General features: G+C 42.0%; 2 protein-coding genes across 11 annotated transcripts in view; one reads left to right on the forward strand and one right to left on the reverse strand.

Annotated features, from left to right (window-relative positions):
* The window catches only part of ECHDC1 (ethylmalonyl-CoA decarboxylase 1), a 45,214-nt gene extending 31,343 nt beyond the window's left edge, over nucleotides 1-13,871 (forward strand). For all 8 annotated transcript variants that reach the window (XM_010402074.4, XM_010402091.4, XM_010402082.4 and 5 more), the window contains one exon: nucleotides 9,698-13,871. In XM_010402074.4, the coding sequence (XP_010400376.3) occupies nucleotides 9,698-10,103 (406 nt within the window). In that variant the 3' untranslated portion in view covers nucleotides 10,104-13,871. The remainder of the gene's footprint in view (nucleotides 1-9,697) is intronic.
* Nucleotides 13,872-14,960: 1,089 nt separating this feature from the next.
* RNF146 (ring finger protein 146) lies at nucleotides 14,961-26,069 on the reverse strand. Of its 3 annotated transcripts, none has more exons than XM_039567990.1 (3): nucleotides 26,011-26,069; nucleotides 20,254-20,410; nucleotides 14,961-16,739 (listed from the first exon to the last, which is right to left on the reverse strand). In XM_039567990.1, the coding sequence occupies exon 3, from the start codon at nucleotides 16,736-16,738 to the stop codon at nucleotides 15,680-15,682; it is 1,059 nt and encodes a 352-aa protein (XP_039423924.1). In that variant the 5' UTR covers nucleotide 16,739; nucleotides 20,254-20,410; nucleotides 26,011-26,069; the 3' UTR covers nucleotides 14,961-15,679. The 3 variants fall into 3 exon arrangements, with proteins under 3 accessions (XP_039423924.1, XP_039423925.1, XP_039423926.1); XM_039567991.1 differs by lacking the exon at nucleotides 26,011-26,069 and adding an exon at nucleotides 25,396-25,653; XM_039567992.1 differs by lacking the exon at nucleotides 20,254-20,410 and having other exon boundaries at nucleotides 26,011-26,041.
* Nucleotides 26,070-26,742: the final 673 nt, after the last annotated feature.

Below are 26,742 nucleotides of genomic sequence, written 5' to 3' on the forward strand. Positions count from 1 at the left end.
TGAACCTCCATCTGTACCTGACTTCTGGGAGATTCTGGTCCAGAATGAGATTGAAAGTCTGTGCGGATGGCAGCCAGTATGACAGCAGACATCACCTGCAGGAGACTTTGGGGGGGCCTTACCTACCTTGTCTTCATTGAGACTGCACTACTCCCCTTGCAGGGTATTGCTACCAGCTTCTTTCCCCATGTTTCTTTCCTTTTATTATCCCTCTCTCAAACTAACAATCTCTGGCCCTCTTTTAGCTCATTTTCTTTGGTCATGGAAGTGTTTAAGAAATAAATCCTTTTTCACTTCTCTGGTTGTTCTTACGCAGTCATGTCTAGACCAGTTTTAATCTGGGTCTTGCCAGAAGACTCTCCCAGACGGTCTTCTCTGCTGCCTTACTGAGCTCCTTCGTGCTACTGATAGAACTTTTCTTGATTTTTTTCAGTGCAGACTTTGCTAGTGATGAGATGCTCTTTTTTGGGGGGACATGCAGTTCTCTGTGTCTGTCTATTATAATTTAATTCCTGTTATCCAAGGGATCTTTGTCCAGTAACAATATTATTTTTGTGCTTCTTCCCTGGAATGGCTTCCTTTGGACTTGATAATCTTGCAGCCTCTTTGAGCTGACTTTGTTGATTTTGGAGGCTCCTCTTCCATTGAATATCCCAATATTTGGGCAATAGGTGTTGGTTATCCACATTTTAATTTCCTGTTTATTCCTGGAGACCACATTCCTCCGAAAATGGCTCATGTCTGTTTAGCAATTTCTGCACTGGTGTCCAGTGTTCCAACTCTTCCTCTAATCCTTGTCATTGCTATATATTCCATTTTTTAGATTCAGGGCTCCACTTTTCAGAATTTTAGCATCAACCAAATGTTTTGTACTTCTAGATGAAAGTATGACTTTGTCATTCTTTCTTCTGCATTTTATTTCACTCTGGGTGATGTGAGAAAGCGTGATAGAGTCACATTATAAATTACTATTTTAAGGCCTCCTTTGAAGAATGCAATTCTCATTGTTTAGGTCCCTTTGCTCCCCTCTAGAAAGTGCCCTCAGGTTTCCCAGCCAACTCAGAAGAATGTTAACTCTTATTAAGAAAATACTTCTATAATTAGGAGTCTATTTACTTGATCTGATTTTTACCCTGACCATAAAATGCATTGGAGAATCTGACTGGAGGACAGCAAAGGTAGGGGGTAAAGGCGATATGTGCTAGGGAGACATGAGAGATTTTTCTGGGCTACTTTATGTAAAGTTTGGTTTTTAGCTTTTGTGGTGAGTGGGGAGAAAATGGATGCACTAAGAATGTTTCAAAATAATTTAGTAACTATAAATAAAAATCCACATAGTCTCTGTAAAGTGATTTGAGAAGAGCTGTGAGAAAAGCAAGCTTTTGTGCTGGTGAAATTTCCTAGGATGGTATCAAGCCTACTCCTTTGACACTGTGATTTAGAGTGTGCCTAGAACACTCTGTGCTTGGGAGGCTTGGTAGGATTATTTTTATTTTGCTTCTTGGGTATCATTTTAATTTATTTAAACCTCAAATAAAGAAGGTTTATTGTTTTGTGATTTTAATTGGTGGAGTGTTTTTAAATCACTGAAAGGATTTGAGAGAGGTAACTTTCTGATGGGCTTGTTAAAATAAAAAAACCTACTTCTTTCCATTGCTTTCTTGTAGAAAAGGTTATGGATTAAAGCTAAAAAACAGGAAAGATTATTAATGTGCACAGTCTTCTTTTAGCCTATTGAAATTTGGGATTGCAGAGCATCTTTTAGCAACTGTATCTAAGATAAGCACACGGCATGCAGTTTCCCCAGACTATCTTTAAACTATTTTGTCTTCATTTTTATGTACTTTAGTAGTTAGCATTTATGTAGTTACCATTTATTCATCTGTCAAGTGAATATCTGGATTTAAGGATTTTCAGAAAGAGCAAACATTTAGGGGGTTTGCTTTTATGATGCCATGGTGGTGTGCACAGGCCATCACCACAGGCATGTAGCACAAATCCTTACTTTTATCAGTTTTACAGTAGTTTTGCTTTGTAAGTCTCACTAGTGCTGTCGCGGGTCTGAAGTAGTAATTGCTGCAATATCTAATTGCCTTATTATTTCTCTGCCTAGGGCAGAAACATGAGAAGCTCTCAGTGAGAAAGAAGATATGAGAGAGATGCAGAGGGAATTAATACTAGCAAGCTGTGTTGGGAGAGCATGTAACAGTCATGGCTTGCCAATATTCACTGCATTGCTCCAGTTCAAAAACCTGCTAAATAGAATTAGCAAGGAGTTATTGATTAAATGTTTAATCTGGGTCTTTTTGGTCCTTTAAAGCCTATCCAATTAATCAAGTGAGATTGAAAAATAATTGAAATTATGATTAATTCTTCTCAGGATAATTCCACTTGTTAACATTCTCAGAACTTGTTAACATTCTCAGAGAACTAGGGTGGGGTTTTTTGGGGATAGAGGGTATAGTAAGCTGACTTTCAAAAAAATCTTTAGCCATTTTGTCTAGATAGTCCCCTTACAGAGTATGTAGGTAATTATTTGATGGTGTAGTGATAAATAGACTGCCGAGACACTGCACTAGATAGGCAGAGAGGGATTCATTAGTCCCAGCTTGCTTTTTGGAGGAAACTGTCTTATTCTTAAGGGTCTAATTCTAAAAACATCTGTCATGAAAATTGAAGTAAGGACTGGAAGCTGCTAATCAGCAACTTTGCTGACTGGCTAAATTATTTTAGTATAGTACTGCATATTTCTTCTGCAGAATATTCTTCCCACAGTACCTTGCTGCTTCAAAATTCATTTTTATCGCAAAAATGACTGGTTAATACATTTGTTGTTTTAAGATGAGTTTCTGTAGTAACTATGGAAGGCTTGTGTATTGGAATATTGAACAAGGCTTACACAAGACAAGTTGTCACTACTGGAACGCAATGTTGTCATGTAATTAACTTATTAGTGTTTAGGTTTCCAGGTCAGGTCTCTGCAGGCATAAACCGCAGCCTTACCTTTAGTCTTTTCAGGCTTTCTGTGGCTTTGTGAAAATATCAAGGCAGTAGTTCATATTCAGGTTGTGTTTTCAAGGTTGTACTCAGGAATTACTTTTGTTGTTAGACATTCTGGAGAAGGTAGAGATTAGCTTTGCAGCAATTGCCAAGGAGCATTCATATATAGTGCCTGAAGAATTTGTGTCTTATTGCTAAGGAAGTTCTGTATTTTCTTACACATGCTCTAATATCTGTCTTTCCATGGTGGGGAGAATAGATGTAAGATATATTAAATGGGAAGATGCATGATATCTGGTGTATCTTTTCGACTCTGAGATTTGGAATGCAGATACCAGAGGTGGATTGAGTGATAGGTACAAGTTAAACCTTACAGATCCGAATGCCATGCTAAAGAAAATGGGGAGAAGGCAGTGAGCTTGGAGGATTCCAAACCCCTTGGTATGTGCTACATGAACTGTTCAAAATAGTGTGAAGTTCCACAGTGCTTGACTGCTTAAGTGATGATCCTTGCCCAAACCTCAGGCTAACAGCATTTGCAGTTCCAGTTAATTGCTCCTTATGGTCCAGCTTTCAGAGCTGCCACTTGCCTGTGGGATGATCCCTTAGTATCCCTGTCTGAGCCAAGGAACTGAAGCTGCAGAATTATCTGGGTGCATTTGCAGCAAAGGTGACACTTTTCTCTTATGGAATTGCTTTCACCTCCAACTACCCTCTTCTGCCTTATCTGAACAGTTATTGCATTTCAGCCATTCATTTTAAAGCTGCTTTTTTTTTTCCTATTTAAGAAGCTTAGAATGCAGCCTAGGAAAGATTACTTGATTTATGTGGTGCACTGAACCAACCTGAAATAAAGGACTTCTTTTTAATCCGAAATCAAGGCTTTTGCTGTACAAATAAAGGAACAGGTAGTTTGTTTCTTGCTATGATGCTACAGATTCAGCAATCACAACTCTCTCTTGCTTTGTTTTAACGTATTGTAACAGTTTAGTTGACTAAAAACATCCCATCACTTCATGTGTTCAGCAGCACTTTGTGTAAGAGCAGCACTTTATTTTTGTTGGGTTTTGTGTGCCTCAGCAAGAGAAGTGAGATTAGATTACAGATGGTACCTGTGTAACTCTGCTGCCTGAGTCCCTGTCACTCGCTTCAGGAACCTACCATCAATACTGGGATCCGCTGTGTCCTCTGGGATGCTGAGGACAATGGAGTGAGATTGAGGTGCAATTTTCTTGGAAGTGATGGGACAGGGATTGTATTTCTGGTGTTGAGAAGGTGCAGCTGGAAAACAGGGAAGAAGTGGACAATGGACTGGCTTTCTTGCTCACTTAAGGTCCAGCATGCACGCGAGAGCTGCTGTTGTTGTGAATTGTCCTAGTAGCACTCACCAAACAAACTTACAAAATCCTAAACTAGTTACACGTGAGCTTTTGTCCACTTGCCAGCAAGATCATTAAATTTTTGTGTCCACCTGGCAAAGAAGTTCATTTACATGATAAACACCATCTGCAGATAATGTCATACCTGACCTCTTAACAAATTATTGAACTTGCACTCCCCAGCAGTGTGTATTTTAAAAAGCTCTTTTGGCCATGTGTCAGCATAACACTGCTGTTATTTAATTTTAAAAGAGTTAATTAAGCTGATGCCGTATTGATGAGTTTGTTAGAAAGGCATACATGTTGGGCAAACTGTATGGCAGCATTGTACATCAACTTTGTTCTTCTGTTCTTTGAACAAGTGTTTGGCTCTTGATAACCTTCCTTCTGTTACCATTTTCCAGGTGGTTTCCTTTTTCCTTTAATATCTTTCTTTTCCTGTACCTGCAATAGTTCCATGTGTGGTTTGGATGGTGTTTTGGGTTTGTATGGCCAGGTTTTGGTAGCAGAGGGGCTACAGAGGTAGCAGTAGGTACAGCTTCTGTGAGAAGTTGCCAGAAGCTTCCCCTGTGTCAGGTAGAGCCAGTGCCAGCTGGCTCCAAGGTGGATGCACTGCTGGCCCAGGTTGAGCCAATCAGGAATGATAGTAATACCTCTGTGATAACATATTTTAAAAGGAGAAGAAAGTTACTGCACAGTTGTAATTGTGGCCAGAGAAGAGCAGGGTGAGAATATGTGAGAGGAACAACTCTGCAGACACCAGGGTCAGTGGAGAAGGAGGGGTTGGAGGGAAGGAGGTATCTGAGGTGCCAGAGCTGAGATTCCCCTGCAGACCATGGTGAGGCAGCTGTGCCCCTGCAGCCCAGGGAGGACCACAGGGATGCAAAGATCCACCTACAGCCCCTGGAGAAGACCCACACCAGAGGAGATGAATGCCCAAGAGTGGGCTGGGAGGCCTGTGCTGGAGCAGGGTCCTGTAGGGACCTGTGGAGAGAGGAGCCCATGCTGGAGCAGGTTTCCTGGTAGGACTTGTGAACCCATGCTGGAGCAGGCTGTTCTTGAAGGATGGCACCCTTTGGAAGAGTGAATCACACTGGAAAAGTTTGCAGAGAACTGTCTCCGTGTGAGGGGCCCCACACCGGAGCAGAGGAAGGACTCCTCTCCCTGAGCAGTGGCAGAAACAACATGTGATGAACTGACCATAACCCCCACTCCCCATCTCCCTGCACCAAAGTGGGTGTGTGGCTGACCATAGACATTGCTTTTCATCTGTCTGGGTGTCCTGCATCTATGTTTTGCAAAATATGTAGTTCTACTTGAAGATTTATTATTATTTCTGTAGCTCTTGCTCTACAGCATGCTAAAAACATGGATGTCTTTTAAATGTACCCCAAGGCCTTTGACTCTCGTTTATGGAGAATTTTCTGCTTTGTGTTGGTTCAATCACCTTGCAGATAAGGTATTACTGAAATTTACAGAAGAAGGTAGCAGATTCGGTGAGGGAACTTACTGTGACCCAAAGACGTAAGCTCTGTTTATTATTTATATTAATATTGATGGTTTGAGAGCAGGATGCCAAAGTATTTGTGGGGGAGGTAAAAGTCATCTCCTGCAGTTCTGGCTGCCCTCTCTTGGTACAGCCATAGCTGGGAACCAGGTGCTGCAGCACTGCATGATGCTGGCTGCCTCCCTCCATGGTGTGCCAGTCTCACGCCAACTAAAAGGGGAAGATCAGAAGTCAGGAGCTGTGTCCTTATGTGACACTGGGAACGGGAACAAAATCCAGGTTGCTGACAACACATGTATTGTTTTAAGTGTCTTTTTTTCCTATAATGGGTTTCAAAAGCATAGTTGTAGGATCTTTTAAAATGCATAAAATAGAGGGTGGTATCTGTCCCTCCCTAGTAAATTTGATTAGTATCTTTGCCTTGTCAGAATGCTGACTATAACTCAAACCTTGAAGTCCAGGAAATGATTAGGTAAGGGCCAGTACAGATCTTAATATAATCTTAGTTCTATCAAGGAACTGATTACATCCGTTGGAACAGCTCAGTAACATTAGTATTTATAATAAGCAGGTATGAAAAATTGAGAAAGTATATTTTTATTTGCATTTTCAGCTTTTATTGTATATGCTCTGGCTTCAAGTAGCTGGGAAATACTTTAGCAAAGGAAAGCATAGCTGTTAGCTCACAGAAAGTGCTGCCTTTGGGGAGCAAGTGTACCTTTACAAGGCTGGGATTTGCTAGGCTGCAATGTTAGTAACAAGGTTTCTTCTCACGTGCATTGCCAGTGATGTGATGAGATGCAATGTGACAGTCAGTTGTTTGTGGGTACAATGAGATGTGACAGAATGAAGGAATCCTCAGATCAAAGGGGGAGGATTTGTAACATTTAGTGCAGCTGAGAACATTTTAAAATGTACAGCAGGAACATTTGCTGTAGCTCGTTTGCTTTAGATGACTAACACAAAATTGGATGTGGCCCATGGTGGCTGTGCTTTCTTCGTGGGGGGGCTGTAGTGTTTGTAACATGGAAATAAAATGGTTTCAAAGAAGGTTTCAGCTGCACGTTGAGGCTTATATTACCTTAACCTCTTATTTCCAATTTAAATTTTGAGGATTTTGCTACCCTTCACATTTCTGAGGGATGTTCCCCTGCTTACTATAAGGTCTTCTGTCACTTTGTACATTAATTACATTGAATAATTTTTTTTTTTCGGTATTGTCATGCAACAGATTTTCTTTATTAGGGCAGAGAAGGCATATATGTAGGAGTCTAGCAATATGACCTTCCCCTGGGATACAGGGGACCCAGATTTTAATTCCTTTGACGTGAAAGACGAGACCGGCATACTGTTCAAATCAGGGTTAATTTTGTATTCATCTACTACTCTCTCTCAGGCAGGGCCAGTACTAGGTGAATAAGGTATAAACAGTTTAGGAATAGTACTTTGGTCTTTCCAGCTTTTTGATGTCTGCCTCTTTATGTTAAGTAATGCTTGATGTGCTTTTCTTACAAAAATTCTTTTAATGGGAGATCAGATCTGTCATGTCTCAGAAGGTGGACTCAATTCCTTTCATACAATAAAAAGGGAAATATGTATGCAAGGCTGCAGCTGGGAGCATTCAGAGGCTGATCCCAGGCTGGCTTGCCAGCTGCTTCTGCCTCTTCAGACATGAGCTCAGGTCTCCATTGCTTCCTGGGCACGGGGACTGCAAGTGAGTGATAAATCTAACAGAGAGTATGATGGGTGGTTTCTGTAAGAAATGGTGTGACTTCATAGTTGAAAAGTCTGAAAAACCATAGATACCTTTCTTAAGCCTGAAAGCAGTCCAATACTGCAGTTACACCTTCCACTGACTGCCACTTAGCTCAGTATTTTCTGTGAGGCTTGTTCAAAGGAGCATTGTGGGAAGAGGTGAATCCCAGTGAGGTTCTGGAAGCTGCAGCCTCACAGTCTCTCTGTGAGTTAAGCGGTCAGTGGTTTATTTTCCTTTAATTGTATTTGGTTCCATTTTCTCTGAGGGAGGTAAAGACATTGCAGGGAAACAGAGCCCTTCCCACATACTAAACATTGTCTGAAACAATCTCAGATTCAATATACAAGGGCAACATGGCCTCCCTGACCTGTGGTGGCTGTCCTGTGAGACTGCCTACGGGTTGTCTAGCATCAGATGCACAGCTGCCTATAACCCTTTCTTTTCTAGTGCCTCACATCACTCAGTACAGCTAGAATTAAACCCGTAATAATGTTTTCATTATTGCTTTTCCAGTGGGACACTGGGTGTGAGCAAATTGCAGAGTAAACTGAGCCAGTAAAGGAGTTTTGGAATACTTGCAGAGTCATTCTTTTGAGAGAAGAGACCTGAACTCCCTGGGATTTGCTGGGTCTGGGAAGCACTTGATAATATTAGCTTAAAGCCTTTCCTCCCCTGCAATACTCTGCTTTCTTCCTTTTGTCACACCACCTTCCTCTGCTATCTCTACAAAAAGGCTTTCATGCAATCTGGTCCGTCAGCTGTTGCTTTTGTGCATTGTGCTGGATCTGGGATAAAGCGTAAGCTCTTCAATTCTGATGCTGTACAGTGTGGCATGAATGCTGATGGTGCTCTGGTTAAGAATAAAGCAACCAAGCAAACTTACAATTAACAATAACTAAGCAGATGTGAGAACAGTGAGTTCTTAGAAGTAGTTGCATTTTTAAAGATTTTTCCTTTCCCCTTTCAAAGCTGTTCACCTTGGTATTTTCACTATGGAAAACTGCATTGTTAGGAAACAGACTTGTGTGTAGACCTCAGTATCCCAAGATTTGTCTTCAAAAAGCCAATTAGTGCTTGAAGTAGAAGTTAATCTACTTCACAAGTGTAATTTCCATCCTTTGCCTTACAATCAGCAGCAAGCAACCACACTGCAGAACATCACCTTGAGAAAGAGCAAGTACTGGTCTGTTTCTGTACATTTTTTCTATGTGTTTCTATTTCTAGTGGTTTTTTCCACTAACCTAACGTGTGTCAGTGTGACCACTGTGTGAAGACAGAATAATCTGCTGCAGCAGCAGAGCTCCTCCAAGGAGATAGCTTAATGAGCCCTAGGGTGAGTTCTTAAGTAAAGGGGGTGAGAAGCTGTAGAAAAGAAGCATAGAAAAGAAAGATGTGAAATCTTTGGAAAGAGGAATGTTACTTATCTTGTAGAGGGGAGCAATTCTATTACACACTGCAAGCATAAATAAAAAGCAATTCTATTGTGCATTGTGAGCCATAAGTTGAGCATCCATCCCGATTTCCCTCACTGTAATGAGCAGTTAGAAATCAAACTCACATGGATCTCTAAAATATGGAATGAAAAAGCACCACCTGTGCTGTAATCACCACCGTGCTGACAGAACCTCCCCACTTCACATCAGTACTAAGACCACAATCCATCCTCTTGAGAAATGTTTTGCACATTAGTTTGTTTGGGTTTTACCCAACACCCTTTGCAAGGCAGTCTCTCACTGGGAATAAATGTAACATGTCCTCTGTCTGCAGTTCTGTTTTCAACACTTTTAGAACTGACTACAAGTATCAGTATGGGCACTAAGCATCTTTACTTGTAGCTGCCTATGTATCTAATTTTGAGAAGGGCCAAAAGCTGCAGTTATGGCACCATGTGATGTAAAAATTAAGATACTCCAGCTCTGGCTGTAATGAGCATGCTGTCAAGTTGTATCAGCCTTTGGAAGCAGAAGGGAGGAGAAAATAGAAAATCGAGGACCGTTGAGCTGAAAACGAAAGTCGATACATGGATTGACCTCTGTGTTTGTTCTTCATTGACAGGTTGATGACACCTGGAAGTGAAATTCGGTTTGTCCACAAGCACATGGGCCTGGTGCCCGGCTGGGGAGGAGCTGCCCGGCTGGTGCGGATCGTGGGCAGCGGGGCAGCCCTGCAGCTGCTGGGCGGGGCTGCCCGGGTGGACCCCGAGAGAGCTCTGCGCCTGGGGCTCTCCGAGGAGACGCTGCCGTCCTCAGACGAAACCACGGCGTTGGGAGAAGCCCGGGCCTGGCTGAATCAGTACACAGAGGGTCCGACCACTGTGATTCGGGCTGTGAAAAAGGTGGTGACAGCAGGAAGAGAGCTCCCACTGGAAGCTGCCCTAAGAACAGAGAAGGACATTTTTGGAACTGTATGGGGTGGGCCTGCCAATTTGCAGGCATTGGTTAGAAGACTAAAACAAAAATGATGGTTTATGCATGAGGAATGGGCTTGACCTTTTTGCAAACAAAGCTTTCAGTAAAGCAGCCATTAAACGGAATCATTTAAGGACTTGTCCATTTAAAATGGCCTTAACATTCCTGCCATTTAGGTCAGGCAGGCGTATTTGGTGTGCAACCACAGAGAAATCCCGGGCAGATTCTCTACTGTCTTAATCACCCACTGAATGGAGATTAGTGAAATTAGTATGTAAAGGTAAATACTATGCTGAAAATAGAACTATAATTCATTTGAAACGAGGCTGAAGATTATTTTATTTGGTGTTAATTTTGGTTTTTTAACTGGTATGGATATTAATTACTTGAAAGTTATGAGGTTTATTCATTTGCAGAACAGGTGCATCTAAAGATGCAAAATATGAGCTTCCCAACCAGTGTCTTTAAGCAGCTTGGAAAAGATGATAACTAGTGAGAGGATAGCTTTTATTTTTTCATTTCTAGTTCTTCATATAATTGCTGAGAAAATATCCTTGGATACTTCAATTTTAATGGTGCTTTTACAGGAGAAGCCTTAAGTTAGTGAGAAGCTTCTAGCACTCATTCACTGACACTGATTCAGGTTTTTAAATGTATTTTGGTGTCTTCTCACTGCTCAAGGAATCAACTACCTACACATGCATCTGCACATTCCCATATCCTGTACCTGTGCAAAGCTGCTGGCCTGGTTCTTCACACAGAATCTAGCTGAAATCTTGGAAGGCCATGATGTATCATGCCCCAAAAGGGCTTGTCCTTAAGTGACTGGGTGATGTGAGTACTTCAGCATTCTGGTAAGATGTGTGTGGATATGTCTATGTCTTTCTTCAATGCATTTTTGCTGGTAGGGTGTGTTTGGGCTGACTAGAAGATTTGGAACTCAGTCTCCACTTCATGCCAGTGACTATGCAAGTAATTGGATAACTCAGTGGGGAAAGTTTTCCCTTTAGATATTAGAAACTGACACAGAGTGCCTGCTTTAAAAATAAGCATCTGTGAGAGCAAAACCATACAGATATATCTGTGACTGAGAGTTTCCTGTACTGTTGGTTAGGATGCACTTGTCTCTAAATCCAGCAGGAACTGAGATCTGAGCCAAGGACCTAAGTACCCTGTGGGGGCATGTAAAGAAGGAAGCTCTGGGCTGTGTGCCACTGTCATGCATTCTTGCTCTGACGAGGCATAACTAGTTCTAGATCATGGAACAAGCTCCCTTAAGAAAAGAAGGCAGTATCTTGGATGGAAATCCATGTTATGATTTCTACAAGTGTGGCAGGACTCCTGAGTTTTAGACAGCAAGGTAACTACATGTGTTTGAGGATTTGGGGACAAATCGATGTTGGGAATTAGGCTTGGATTGCCTGTTAAGATTCTGTAGATTTCGAGCAGATTCTGTGATCTGCTAGGGATGTTTTACTGTATGGTTTTCACAGCAATGAATATAGCCTGGAGCAACCAAAAGAAATGCTGAAGAAAGGGATGTTTTGAGTTGGCATTTCAGAGAAGGAACTTGCCTCCACCCTGTTGATCCTGCACCTTTGCCTTTATATCTGAAGCACTAATGGAGGAAGATTTCAAATCTCTCTTCCCCAAAAAATAAAGTTCAATTTTTACTTTCAGGTTAGAGAAGAGACAGGAATGAGAACATGAGGAAGAGAGTAGTGTTTTGGTTTGTGCCTTTCCTCCCCCTGCTCCTTTTAATCCAGTAGCTCAGTTGTCACTCCCATGCAGCTAGATTATTTCCCATGCCCTAAAGAACTTCAAACCCGTTACTTCACAAGTGCCTATGTTTTAGTATAGTCAGCCAGCACTTGACTGTTTAGTGAAGCTGTTCTGCTTTTCATGAAGTTTCTCAAGACTCATGAGGGATTCCAGACTGCAGCATCACTGAACCTTCAAGGTACACTCCAGTCCATACTCATGCAGCTTTTTGAAGCAATAGCACATCATGTTGTTACAAGTGAAAAAAATGTGTTTTAAAGGACAGCTGGTTATGTCTTTGCTTTTAGCAAGAATTAATGTGCTAATACTGTTACTGTTTTTAAAATTGGTGTGAAAATTGCTTAGAACCTGAGCAAGACCCTTGAATCTTTTTTCTTTAGTGTATTAGGCTTGTAAGTGTATTCTGTGTACTGGGTAATAGAAATTTGAAAGGGAGGATATTGTAGGACAAAGGCAGAATCTGGTTTCTTTCACATTTTGAACCAGATTTGTGCTGGCAGTAAGTGAATGGTAACTACACCTATGGGGCATCTCTTCCCATTTTGATTTCTAGACAACGAGCTTCTCATTTCAGCAAATGTATTTCCCCAGCCACCCTCTCTGATTTGTATCATAGGCCAGTGTCTGCTTCTAAGAAAACAGGACAAATAATTAACTAGTACAGACCAAGACACATTCAGAACAGTTTCACAAACAGTTACGGAAACCCATTTTGTTGGTATCATAAATATACCAAACACAGGTACAGGACATTCTGAAGATCACTACAGGTTAGTAGTCTAATACCATATTCTCTGGTTTATTTTCTTCTAAAAGGAAGATGAGTCCTTCATACAGAAACCAGCCCAACTAAATTACCATGAATGCTAGGATGAGAGTTCCAGACTGAGATGAAATGGAATCCCATTTTACCCAGTTGAAAACTAAATGCTTTATTTCACAAAATACTTTCTTATCATCTGAAAGTGACAAATACCTTTAACCAGCAGTTGATAAGTGTTTGTATTTCCTTTACAATTATTAAAGATGTCAAGCTTCATCTCAGGGGTTTTTTTTCCCTTCTGAAATGGCTTAAAGACAAACAAGCACTAAATGAGCAAAATAAATTAGAAACATCCAAAGTGATAGTCCCAGTCTCCTAATTAAATAGCATGCCAGCATTTTTACTTCCTAGGGGCTAGTTTGCCAGCTTCCTCCTCAGCAAACTAAGTTTCCTATTGCATTGTGAAATGTCTGTCTTGTTTTTCCTGTGTACTGGGACAACCCAAGGGTTTAATAGGGGTGTGGATTCTGTACCAAGCTTGTAAAGGTTGGATACTGGAGATCACTTTTAGCAATACAGATGCTTCTATCTTACTTGCTGCTGATAGAAATATATTTACCAAATGATCAATCTAGATAAGCAAGGTGTTCTTGCAGAATGCTTGGTTCACTATCTGATTTATATCTTTTGTAGCCATGAAATAGGATTCCTGTATCTGTGGTTATCTGTTCTGGAAATCATGAGATGCTGTAGATTTTATAGTATTTAAATTTCCTTTTTCATTTTCCCTTCTGCTCCACTGTGCATTTCTCTGGCTAGGCTGTACAAGTCAAAAATCACATAGTGCATGTAATTACAGCCAACCACATGATGCAGTGTGGCTGTGGCTTTGCTAAAATAGGCAGAGAACACATTTCCTACTGAAAGTAATGGTTTAAATATGAGATGGGAATTATCGGTTACTACTTTTCCCTAGCTTGATCTGGGGAGTGCATTTGCCACTCTGACGACTGGCTATTAAGCTCTCACCAGCCTCACTTTAACTAATTTTAGTGTTTCACAGCTGCAGTCACCCAGCAGAAGCCAAAAGCAGCATCACAGGTGTGGGGCTGAACTCTCTACTTGGGTCAAAAACCCCAAGGATAACCACTGATAGAATTATTTGTGGGCTGTTTGGGCTGCAAATCCTTAAGTATATAGTGAGTCATGTTCCTCTATTTTGTTTCTTGCTTTTTTTCAACCCATACTCTCACTTAAAGTAAAGTGTGTGCACATAGCTGAAGTGTTCTTTCTTTGTGCTGCAAAAGCCTTCAATAAGTCAGACTTTGGTTAGAGCCACTGGATACTAACTCAAATCAGAGAAGTAAGACAGCTAGCAACTAACAGAAAAAAGTATTCCATCCAGTTTCCTTCTGAAGTCCATGTAATTGGCTTATTTCCTTATGGGACTGGAAGATGATAGTGAAAACCTGTGATCAAGAGCATCTCTTCCTAGCTGAGAATGAAGGAAATCTTCCTTATTTCATCCTAATCTTGTCTGCACTTTCCTGACCCACTGATCTCACCTGCGGGCAGAGGAGGGGGCACAGCTTTGTCCAAGATCAGGCATGTCATCCATCATTACAGTCAGAACATTATAAAAGTTTAAATCTACCCTTTTTAAAAATCAGCCCTTTTAATTCCCTTCAAATGGTTGTTTGCCTAAAGCAACTTCTGTCTTAAGATCAGTAGTACCTATGTATCAGCTACTGTCCCTTTCTATTCTGGGATATATATACTGAGCATTGGAGTTTAATTAGCTTTAGTTTGAAGACTGAGTCTAGAATCAACTAATGCCATTTCTCAATCTGAAAAAATGTCAAACACCTGCCAGGGACAGAAAAGACAAGCTGTGTTTCTTAAGATCTGGCTTCTAATATTCAGAAGTCTGTAGAAATGCAGCTCCTACATTGCTAATACAACAGTACCCTTTCTGTGCTGCCACCAGTTTTGCTATGAACAGATAAACAGCACTATAGTCCTTAATGTCCATGTCCTTTGTTATAGGGTCAACTTTGATAACTTACACTCTTTTATTTCAACATTTCTGCTGTTAAAATAAGGCTGATACTTCTGCCTGCCATCAACAGTGAAGTGAGTTAATCAGCTCTTCAGATGTCTGTGTACTAAAGCTTGCAACTCATGATTTTTCAGTAAAAGATGATAATCCTACTGTGTTGTGTTTGAGAGACAGCCAGTCAGCGATGCAAGAACTTCAGGATGCCACTCAGAACTAGTCTTCCCTTTTGGTAAACACCGTAAGCTGTTTTATGAGAATTTTCTTTGAAATTCCCTCAGTGAAGTTCAATTAAACTGGAAACATATCTGAGATTGTTACTGATAAAATGTAGTTTTATTAAATTATAAATTCTGTAACAAAAACAAGACAGATCAAGAAAGATCTCCAAAAACAAAACTACAAGGACTAGATGGCAAAGCCAGTGAAAAAGCCATGGAGAGTGTAAAGGTAAGGATTTGCAACACAAGTTAACAGCATTTTTACATTACCATTGAAAAAAGGTAAATGATTGCTCTTGTCTAATAAAAACACATTTTAACTCCAAACTCACATCTATTTTCTCACATTAAATTAAGCATCCTGCTCACACCCAACACCTTGCCTGATTCCACATTGCTTTAGTGTTCTTTTCATACATCAATCCATGCAGAAAATAGTAAGACACTTAATGCAACAGTCAAGAGAATGAAGACAATTCAAGTTGTACAGCAGATATACATTGGCCAAAAAAGGATAGAGTATCTTCAAGGGGAAAATGCTACAAAATAAACACAAGACATTTTCAAGAAAACTGGGCATTGCTAAACAGCTTTCAAACCATTAACAGGACAACCCAGTTTCCTAGAGTTAAACAGTCTTCCAGCTGAGACATGTTAAGAGACTTAAGTTAAAACAGGCCAAATCTGTTTCCCCCCTTCACCCCACCCTCCCACCAAACACGCTGCTAGGTTTGAGTGCAATGCCAATGTGGACAGAAAATTTACAGAAAATTACAACTGAGTATTTTTTTTCACATGGCTCTAGATTTAAACTTCAGTGACTGTGCACTGTCCATCTGGCCTTCTAGATCTTACACTTGTGTTTGCCACCCCACCCCCTGCCCCTGGTCTGTCTGCTCCTGGCTGGCTTGCACTGGCATTCAAGTGTCTCTGCTGACCAGAGGATGGGTGTTGCTGAAGGTGGGCAGACACATCCTCACTGTCGCTGCTGGCATCCGATTCGGTCTCCTCAACAGAGGTGTCGGGGGCTGGCACCCTACCAGAAGATGATGATTCATGGTCTTCTTCTCCCTCTACCCTGTGACTCCTTTCAGCCATACTGTCTCCATTTATTTGCAAGTGGGCAAAAGAGTTCTCTAAAGAGTTGCTTGCATCGGGTGATGGCGTTGAAGGACTCACAAGCTGACCATCTAGTGCTGGCAGGGGCCTCACGGAAATGGATGCTAGAGGCTGCACAGCTGCAGCCCCTGGAGTCAGTGTGCTGTCCGCACCGTCAGCGGAGCTCTCTCGTGCCAGGTTGACAGTGTTGCTGTCACAGTCCAGCCTCAGCCCAGCCACTCCCTTCTTTGGTATATCTATTATGTCCCGTTTGATTTTTCTGCGACGTCCATGCTCATTTCTCCTATACTGAACCATATTTTCAAGGTCTGCTACGTATAAAAAACCAGCAATTAGCATTTCAGTGCTCTTTTTACCCTTGGAAAAGGCATCTTCCAGCTCTCTGCTGGTACGTTCATCATACTGCCACCAGCCATTTCTACCTTCATAGTACCAAGCATATTCTCCATTGCCTCTGCTTGCTGCTTTGAGTTCTTCGGGTGACAATAAGGTTGGCTTGTCAAGAAAATCCTCGGGAATCTCTTGCCGGCAGAGCGCACATCGTTTCCCAAGCCAAGAAGCTCCCTTCACACACAGATAGCAGAAAACATGTTTACAGGGCAGACTTACGGGATGGACACATGTTTGCAGACAGATAGCACATTCAGGGACTTGCAGGGAAGGTGCAGCATTGGTACATGACTCATTTGTCTTCCTATTTGTGGGAAGCATGTTGATTGAATGATCTATTTCACCACAGCCAGCCATCCTGCAGAGGATCAAAGAAATTTAAATCAGTTTATTGTGTCAACTTAAACTAGCACCTCGCATTACATTTCACCTCAACATCCATGGAATGAGATGTTTACCTCAAATTAAGGTAAGTTACTGTTTCCTGAGGTGACAGACTAAATCAACTGGGAAAATTTCTTTTGCTAATCACCAGTATTTTACCTGTTTAATTTTCAGCATGTTAACATCCCAAGTTAGAAAATAAATTTTGTTATTTCCTCTGTTCATTCTCTGAAGTAGTGTTGATTAATGAACCTTCAGCCAACCAGTTATTTTGGTGCCTCCTCAGGAAATTGAAAGAAACGATGGTTCTTTCCACAAGAGGTGACGTGGCTGTGAATTGAACTTAAACAATCCCTCTTCAGACTACAGGTGATTGTCTGCTTAAGGGACTGCCTGAACAGCATCTCAGACTAGGTTTACACAGTAGAAAATATGCCTGACAGCAGCACCCAGCTGAAGAATTCCCCCACTCTGTTCCGTAGTTCCCATGCACCATGGTACGCTATCCCTCAAACTGAGCTCAGAACAACCACAGGGCTGCAGAAATAACCAGATCTGAAAATGGAGGTGGCCTTTTCAAAAGATACCTTGGATTCCTTTTTCTTAAACATTAAGTGAACCCCCTGATATATGCAAGTGCCTCTCGAAAGGAATCACTGCAGACCAGCAGAAGCAGCAGTGTATTGCAGAAGACACACAACTCTGACTTGACTGGCTTGTGAAGTCATTGCCTTTACTTTCTCTGGCCATATCTTATTTCTGTTATTAAAGATGATTTTGTAACTGTGAGGGAATGGGGAATGCAAAACTGCATCACTTTGGCATTGTGTAAGATTTAAGTAGTTGAAAAATTCTAGCCTAAATATGCAAATGCCTTCTCGACTACATTTTTGCCATGGCAATCTTTCACGGTCTCTTTCATGGTAATTTTCCTTTTATTTATTAACAATCAAAACCAAACACCAGATACCAAATGAGGGAGAAGAATGGCTTTGGGGAATGGGACCTGAAAAGGTGCCTTTTTCCAATTAAAATCCCCAAGGAACTTCAAGACTGATATTCAACAAAACAGCCTTTCAGTGAAAGTAGTCTTTGTTGTACAGACAGCTAGGAATACTTCGTGCAAAACTACCACAAGCACGTGGGTCAAAAGGGACCTTTAAAGGTCACCTATTCCAGTTTCCTGCTCCACATGGCACCAACAATAATACTAGATTAGATCAGCTGCGGCTGATCACTGTCTAGGTGCGTTTTTCTGAAACCTGCAAGGATGGAGATACCACAGGCTGCCTGGACAGCCTGTTCTAGTGTTATACACATTTCTAACAAAATTTTCAAGAGAAAATGCCTAGTGTTACTGTAAAAGCCTCCACTGCTTTAAAAATCTTATAAATATCTGCTGGGGGGGGGGGGGGGAAGGTTCAGTATCTGTATTTATCTTTACAAAAAAAGATCATGTGCTGTTTACTTAAAATATTTTTCTCTATGCTGTCTGTTCCCTTCTATCACTATAATTTCCTCTTGAAAGACCAATTCCCCTTTAATCCTTTTTTTAATCAAGTAATTCTTTTAAAAGCTCTACAGCTCAAATGCTTTTTCCTGAAGTAATATGTAATTGTATCCACCTATGTTTCAGTTTTGTATCTGAATTTCTTTTTCCTGAGATTAATGACAAATCTGCTAACAGTTCTTAAATCAGCATGCCAGATACAGACACAGCATTACCTACCAGCTGGTAACTGTGTTTTTACTGCACAGCACACATCTGTGAGATCCATTCTAACAATGTTGTGAACAAGTTGCTTTTTGGAAGCCTCATACTTCTGAGGCTGTATTTTGCAACAGATTTTTACAGCAAATGTCACAGTTTACACCAAGAAACTTACTAGAAAAAGGAGAGAATATTTCAGAATACCCACAAACACAACCCAGCCATCACTTCACAACAGAAGAGCTAAAAGAGAAATCCATTTATTGATTAATTTGTGCTAACCATGGCTGAGGTAAAAGATCTTAATTTTCAAGTGCCCCCACATTGAGATACTACAGTGCAAAAAGGCACAGCAGCAGAGATTTCTACTTCCGTGCTACAGTTTTAAAAAAGGATGCTTTTCCCTGAATATCCTTTATAAAGTTATCCTTTCCAGAGTCAAATAAAAGATTAGAACAACCTGTAGGTAAGTAACTTTTACACAAGTCACGTATCATAATTAAGATTTTGGAGGTGATTAAAATGCAATGCAGGGATGAAAAAGGCAATGCACTTTGACAAACTAAATTCTGATACTGTAAGCTAAACTAAAGAGAGTTTACCCTGAGGCAAACTAAAAGAAGAATTAAAAGTTGTTACATGTTTACTGGAAGCAAAAAAATGCTAACATTTGAACTGTGCTCAGTAGGTCGCCCATTTATTTGAGGGATCTGTAATTTCTTACTAGATCAAGATAATAATGCAGGATATGAAAAGGAGTAAATGCCTTTTCTTGAAATTCTTTTTTGAGTTTTAATGACTCTAAGGAAAATGTTATGTATAAAATGAATAGAGCTGGAAGAGCAAACCCTTATCTCTAGAAGTGCTACCCAGGAACATAAAACTCTTCTAAGATAAGCACAACTGCAGTTGCATGTGCTCAGAATGCAGGACAATTATGCACTTGAAGATTTCTATCAACTACACTGACACTGTCTCACTTCTTGTTTTTAAAGCATGATGCTAATTAACCTTTTTAATACCAAATCTAGGTCAGAGTTTGTTTATAAGCTGGTAGGAGGATGTACACGTACGTAGGTTTTTACTGAAGAGGTAATCCTTCAGAACCGAGGACAAACATCTTGGGCTGCTATTCTGCTACGTTATGGCTGTGGAAGCACTTGTACTGCAACTTCATGCTATTAAGAATTAAAAAAAACTGACCACACAGTATTTTTCCTGAAATTAAGGTTCAGTCAAAACAGGCTTTATATCAGAACTGTTATCAAACAGGAAAGCTCTATTTTTTGGAGGATTGGGTTCCCTTTAAGACACTCCTAGCATCATGGAAAATCATATTCTTGACTACTGACTACAAATTAATTAAACTCAAGGAAAAATTCTAAAAATAATTTTATTTGAAGTATTTAGATCCTTAATTCAGGTGTAAATAAGGGAGCAGTAAGAACCTGAACTCTGCATTTTAGCATAAACACAGCCTAAAACTCAGAAGGAATTAGTCCAAAATCTTGCCAGATCCCACTTCTTGTGGTTTTCGTTTTTAATATTAAATAATAAGTTTAATTTCTAAGCTATGGGGCCTTCATCAATACATGAAGTATGGAAGAGGTGATGTGTAACAACTACATGGAAAGACCCCAGGCCTTCTTGGAATTTAATGGAAGAAAAAGTAAATCCACACAAAATCACTTCAAATTCCAGGTGAAATTCTAACTGCAACTAAGCAGTCCATCAAGGAGCTGACATGTTTAAGTTCATTAACAAAACAACAGCTTACTTTTTCTGAATAATTTCTACTGAAGCATGCCACAAGACTGAAATGTCCTCTCTTCAGATGTCTCCAGCTAGGATGGCAGGTCCTCCTTCCCAAGGCTGGCTCATTCCTGACTTGTCCTGCTCAGTGGTACACTACAGCGTTTCAGCTTCTCTGCAAACTAACAGAAAGCAAATAATACCACCATTACAATGTCGTCCAGAGGTACGAGCAAGCAAAGTACAGTGCCACGGTTCTGTTACAGAAAGGAAAATACTATGCTTTTATTTACTCAATGCAGGCTATTTTCAATAAAACTACCATTGGACTTCTGCTTCATTTTTTGCAACCATCAGTTTTGACCCACAGTTTTTATTTTGATGTCTGGCTTAAACAAATCATCTTTTTTTAAGCATTATAAAAGGCAATTATTTTTGACGATAGTAAGTTAATTGCTCATTTCCATACAGTAACCTCACAAAAGGAGTAACACAAAAGGAGAAACAAGACCAAAGTTGCGAGCATGTTATGTTTATGCAATTTTAACCTCTAATAAATGATCCCTTATATTTAGAAATTTTAAAAAGTCACAGTGGCTTCCTAAAGCTGTTTATAAAACTATCTGTATTACACCATTCCAAAGGACCGTCTAGCCATATGTCTTGTCCTGACACGGACTAGTATCAGACACTTGAGGAAAAAACAGCGCACGTGAATAGCCAATTTCCCCCAGGTCTTCTCCATATTTCAAGTAGAAATCTGCCTCTTTATATTTCGAGGCTCAGAGCCTTGAATCCTTGTCCTCTTTTACAGAGATCATTGCATTCATTAAATGAATGAACCTCAGAACCATTCAGCACTTTCTTCTTTATAAATCCACATATGTACATCCTCATACCAGCTTATAAAGAAACTCTATGACCTACATTTGATACTTAACAAGGTAAACAAACAACAACAAAAATTAATTAGGACCTTCCTCTATTTCTTTAAAATGCTCTGATGGGCTCCAAGGTTCAACAATGGAAAGAGTGCATATGATCTCTAAAAAAGAGGACAAGGATGCAACTCAGCCTCCACACCGCAGAGGCAGTGTTATCAAGCTAGCAGATAATGTCAGTCACAATACATTTGGTGAATGCCACCAACCAGAATCTGAGCCAAGTCATTTCACAAATACATAATAATCACTAAGTGCTTAACAAATACATAAAAAGTTCCTACAGTAGGGAAGTAGGAATCTGCAAACTCAGAAAGGGAAGGGAGACCATCACTCTTGCACTCTCACACCCTAAACAGGAAGGTCTTGACCTAAGAGAACCACCTTCAGTGAATCCTCTGTAAAAAGACTGATGAGCCACAGAGTCACATCCTCCTTCTGGTCTGCAGCTTTCTGGATGATTCTTAAACATTTTGAACTACAGTTTCCAGTTGCTGCAAAACATTATACATAGGAATGATTTGAAGCAGATCTGAGAACGTCACCTCTTTGATTTCAATATGTTCAAGGAAAGAATCATTTCAGCATAAACACAGTGCAGAGCAGACATGTAAGAGCTGAGTGAAGTCAAGGAGTGATAAGTCCCTGAAAGAATATGCAGCATTACAGTATTCTGTGCTATAGTCCTTCATCAAATGAGCAAACATTTATCATTAATAATATCAGAGTGTTCAGTTGACTTTAGTGCATGAAGCATTATTCAAGTATGTTATTTTCTTTATAGCTAAGCTCCATGTAACATTCCGTGCAGCTATTTTCAGAATGAACTCCAAAAGAAAAATGCAAAAATTAACAAGCCTATCCACACCTTTTCTCCCCTCATAGTTCTAGCAGCTTTCCTTTCTTCACACATCAATCTGAAACCACGAGCTGCAATCGCATTAGAATTGTGGCTCTACTAATCCAGAGACACGATACTATGTTTTCTATGATCAAAGAGACAGCTGCAACAAGCTTGATGCTCTGGGTGTGGTGTTCAGTCCTTTATCTTCATAGCTGCTTTCTGTTACTTCAATAGGTATCACCTGAAGTCTTTTATCTACTACCTCTCACAATCCACTACTAGAAGTAGCACATCATAAAACCAAATGCTATGTGGAGATGGCAGAAAAAGGCTGGGTCAGTTCTGGGAGATTACTTAAGAAATAAAAATGCATGCACATATTCAAGGTATGTAATTATACCTAGAAGAATCCAAGGAAGGCATAATTACAGGATTGTGGTAATGCAAATTTCCAATTTCTCCAAAGCTCTTGAAAAGAACTAGTTCACACACTGACTTCAGGTAACCTCTACATTTCATGGCATTGTTATTTATTTAATAAGCCAGTCTTGAAAATTCTACTGAACAGACTAACAGACACTTGTGGTTACACAAGCACCCCTTTTTGGATGATGACTCCTCCTTTGAAGTCACCTAGGTAAAAGCTGTTCTATACTTAGCAATTAATTTTCTCTTCTTCCTGTAGTATGAGGAGTTACCCTATCTGCAGCAACCTGCATGTATCCATCCCCTCCTAAACCCCTGCATCACACATTGATTTTGAAACTTTAAAGGTGGAACAGACAGAAGGACAGCGTCGCTGATCAGGAACAAGAATTCAAACTGGGCAACATCCAAACTGAGACTCAGCCAGCATAGAACAGTTCTCTTTGTCCCCAAAAGTCTCTCAGGATGCTTACTGGGAGAAGTCATGTCCACTTCTTTCATAATTTAGGATTTTGAAGTCATGGACTTCTTACCAGACCTATCTCCCAAAATGACTTCAGGTTCTCCTTAAGAAAAATGTTAAGCTTTTTTACTAGGCCAAGATTTCTTGTCAGCTCAGTCAACTGTGCTCATTAAACCATGAGACCCAGTAAATTATCACATCCAGCACAATTCTTCCACCCTTACTTCTTTGGGGAAACAACAATTACAAAAAAAACCCAACAAACAAACAAACAACCCACCCAAACCAAAACCAGAAGCAAACATATTTAGAAAGCCAGCTCCTGTACATTGATGAAGAGTTACCTACAGTTTTAAGCTTCCTCCATAAGTAAAATCTTAGCTTTTTAAAAACAAACAAGTGCAAAACATTGGCGAATTCAACTCACACCAGCCAAAGACTATTATCTGAATCCTACTTCAAATGATAAAATCTCATGAATTCTACAACTCCATACATATTATTCTAAAATAGCTATCACAAATTCATCATTTATCCCCTTGAAAACTCAGCAGTTACAGTATTAATTCACAAGAATAAATGCTCTTCTGTAATTAAATATTTGGGGTTTTTTTCCATCAAGCTCCCTTATTTGTAACTCAGCTGGGGGGGGAGGGGAAGAGGAGGGGAAAAAGATCCCCCAAATTCTGCCCTTCCCCACAAGTCGCCATGAGCCAGACAGTGGGGGAAGAAAGAAGGTGGCTGTTTTATTTAACAGTAAAAATCACTCTCCTGTCTGATGGTCTGCTATTGTCAATACACTACCAGCTCAAGGTACTGAGTCTTATCAGGTATGTTTAAAACTGTCCCTGGCACTGGATAGCACAACAGATAAATAACCTGTTTCCTGTGCTTGCCTACTTTTTTGTATCTGTTTCTTAAACTTAGAATATTCTCAGGAATTGCTGATTGTGATGAGACTTCAAGTTGCCTGTCATTCCTTATCGTTGGCTATTTCACACTAATAAACACCCAACATTTATGTGTACATTTGGAACTGAATCATAGAAGAGTCAAGATCAGAACAGTCAGCCATTTCAGTATTAAAATGTTACATCTATTGAAAATGAGGTTGTTCCCTATGCTACAATTGGAGTACTAATCTTGAATTTTGAGCATATGTCCTATTTCAATCTATTTAACAAAGAAAAATGTTAATTTCTCTCTCAAATCAAAAGTGTGCAAAGAATGAAGTTTGGTTCATCTTAAGTTACCAGTGCTTCAGAAACTGCAATAAGTACAGGGACATCTTCGTGTGTGTGTGTATATATATATATATATATCTTCGTGTGTGTGTATATATATATATATACATACACACACACACTTGATTAACATGCACAGAAGAGAGGAAAAAAAAATCAATTTCAATATGAAGGCTTTTCCAGGGGCCCACTATTCAATAGACTATGAAAATACTGCAGTTCCAGCTCTTTAAATAAATGACAACTCAGTTACATCTACATTGATACAATGTATTTTGAAGGAAACAAGAACAAACTTTTTCGTTCACTCACTACAGATTTTGCATTATAGCAATTTAAACAACTGGCACTTCAATACACTTGGACAGAAACTACAGTATTAACCACACAAGACTATATAGCAAGTTCTTGCAAGAAACATTCAATATTTAAGACTTATTCAAAATTACCAAACGAAGATTCAGATTTCACCATGTCTTCAATACTATTACACACTGTAATTTTTGGTACCGCATTTTTAGAGATGCTTCAGAATCTATTTTTAAGTAGCCCACCGTCCAGAGGCAGCAGCTAACAAAAAGAGGATTGGATTTTTAGTATTACAAACCTGACAGAAGCGAAACATTTTAAAGCTCTGCTCCCTACTCCTCCTTGTAATTGTTAATATGTAGCTGCATATTACACACCAGTAACAAAACCTACAGCATTTCTCAGGCATATCACTGAAAAGCTGTACTAAGATTAAACCTCCCACAATTTCAGTTTAACTATTTTACCATTCCAATCGTCTTGTTCGTACAAAAACCTCATATTTAGTTAATATTTTACAACAATTTTTCAGTGGAGGCAACATGTACCGCACCAACAGCGGGACCCGTTTTCACATTTCACGTCCCCTTTTAACATTCAGAAAGGATGCAGTGCAAACACTTGAGCCGAGGCCGTCAAGCACAGAGAAACAAAAGCACTTCCACTGGGAACACTTAGTTGCTTCTGCCTGGGTGCTCCGCGCTGCGCTCCCGTGACCGCCCGTGCGGCTCCGCTCAGGCCGCCGGCGGCAGTGCCCGAGGCCGGCTGGGCACAGCGCTGACATCCGCAGGGGCGAAGCCACACATTGAAGCGCTGCACATCGCCCTGGGAATTAGAGCGCTGCGCCGGCTCGGCCAGGGGATTCCGCCACGCGCGACGCCGCCACGGCTAATGCTCCTGACCTATTTTACTGCCCAGCACAACGAAACCCCCGACTCACAGAATCGACCAGGTTGGGAAAGACCTTCGGGATCATCGAGTCCAGCCTAAGTCCGGGTCCGGTCCGGCACTCTGCGCGCACCTTGCTCCGCACCGGCGCGGGGCGCCGCCTCCTGCAAGGACACGGCTCCGCGGTGCCCGGCAGCGGGGCCCGGCAGGAAGGGCCGGGAAGCTTTGCCAGCCGTCCCGTCTCTCCCTCTCCGTGCGGGGCCTGGGGAAGGGCTCCCGGGCAGGGCTCCACCGCCGCGGCCCCGACACTCAGCACGTGACCCCGCGGGCGGGGCGGCGACACCCTCCACCCTCCACCCTCCCCTCCGCCAAAACAATACCGGGCAGGGCTCTGGCCGCCCGGCGGCCGCCCCTCGTTCGGTTCAGCCCAGCTCGGCCGGCCTTTTGTTCAGAGCCCTCACCCGCGCGGGGAGACCACGGCGCCCGCTCCAGCTCCCTCCGCGGCCCGCCGGCGGCGGAGGGGCGAGGGGAGGCAGCGCCGCCCCGGCCCCGGGCGGCCGCGTAGGGGGCGCTGTCGGAGAGGCCTTTGGTGGCCGAGGCCACCGCTGCCACCGCCTCTCCCCGACCGCTCCGGCTCGTGCCCACCCGCGGCGGCGCGGGGACTCACCCGCCGGGCCGCTCCGCTCGGCTCAGCTCCGCTCGGCCCCGCTCCGCCCGCCGCCACCTGCCGCTCCCTCCGGCCCCGCCGCCGGGACCGCGGGACGCGCCGACGTCACGCGCGGGCCGGGACGGCCGAACGCGCCACTGTGACGCCACCGCGGCGGGGCCGGGGCGGGCCCAGCTCGCCGCGGGGGCGGGGCCGCGCGCGTGATGCCGGCGGGCGGCCCCGCCCCGGTCCCGCGGCGCTGTCGCGGCGGCCCCGCGCGGCTCGGGCGGCCCCGGGGGGAAGGGGCAGTGCCCGGCGGGTGCCCTGCGGGGGAACCTGCCAGGCGCTCGGGAGGGCCCCGCCTCTCGGCTGAGGCCCCCTGCCCGCCCCCTCGGAGCCCCTGCCCAAGTCGTGCCTCCTTGTGGCGGGCTGACCCTGGCTAGACTCCAGGTGCCCTCTAAAGGCGCCCTGGCACTGCCCTCCGCAGCTTGGCAGGGGAGGGGGAGTATAACGAAAGGCTCGTGGGTCGACATCAGGACAGGACGAGATCACTCACCGATTGCCGTCATGGGCAAAAGAATCTTGACGTGGGCAAATTAATTTAGTACCAATCAAATCAGAGTAGGATCATGACAAATAAACCCAAATATTAAAACACCATCCTTGCCTTCCCTTTTTTCCGGGTTGATTTTTGGCTTTCCACTTCTGAGTTTTGGGCCGCAGTCCTTCAGGAACACCCTGCGGGTGTCCCCC

This window comes from Corvus cornix, chromosome 3 (assembly GCF_000738735.6).
Source record: "Corvus cornix cornix isolate S_Up_H32 chromosome 3, ASM73873v5, whole genome shotgun sequence".
In the NCBI taxonomy this organism is placed as follows: domain Eukaryota; kingdom Metazoa; phylum Chordata; class Aves; order Passeriformes; family Corvidae; genus Corvus; species Corvus cornix.

What these genes read in the sequence shown, in the direction of transcription:
- RNF146 (XM_039567990.1), bottom strand. Translation starts at nt 16,738, where the DNA reads ATGGCTGGCTGTGGTGAAATAGATCATTCAATCAACATGCTTCCCACA.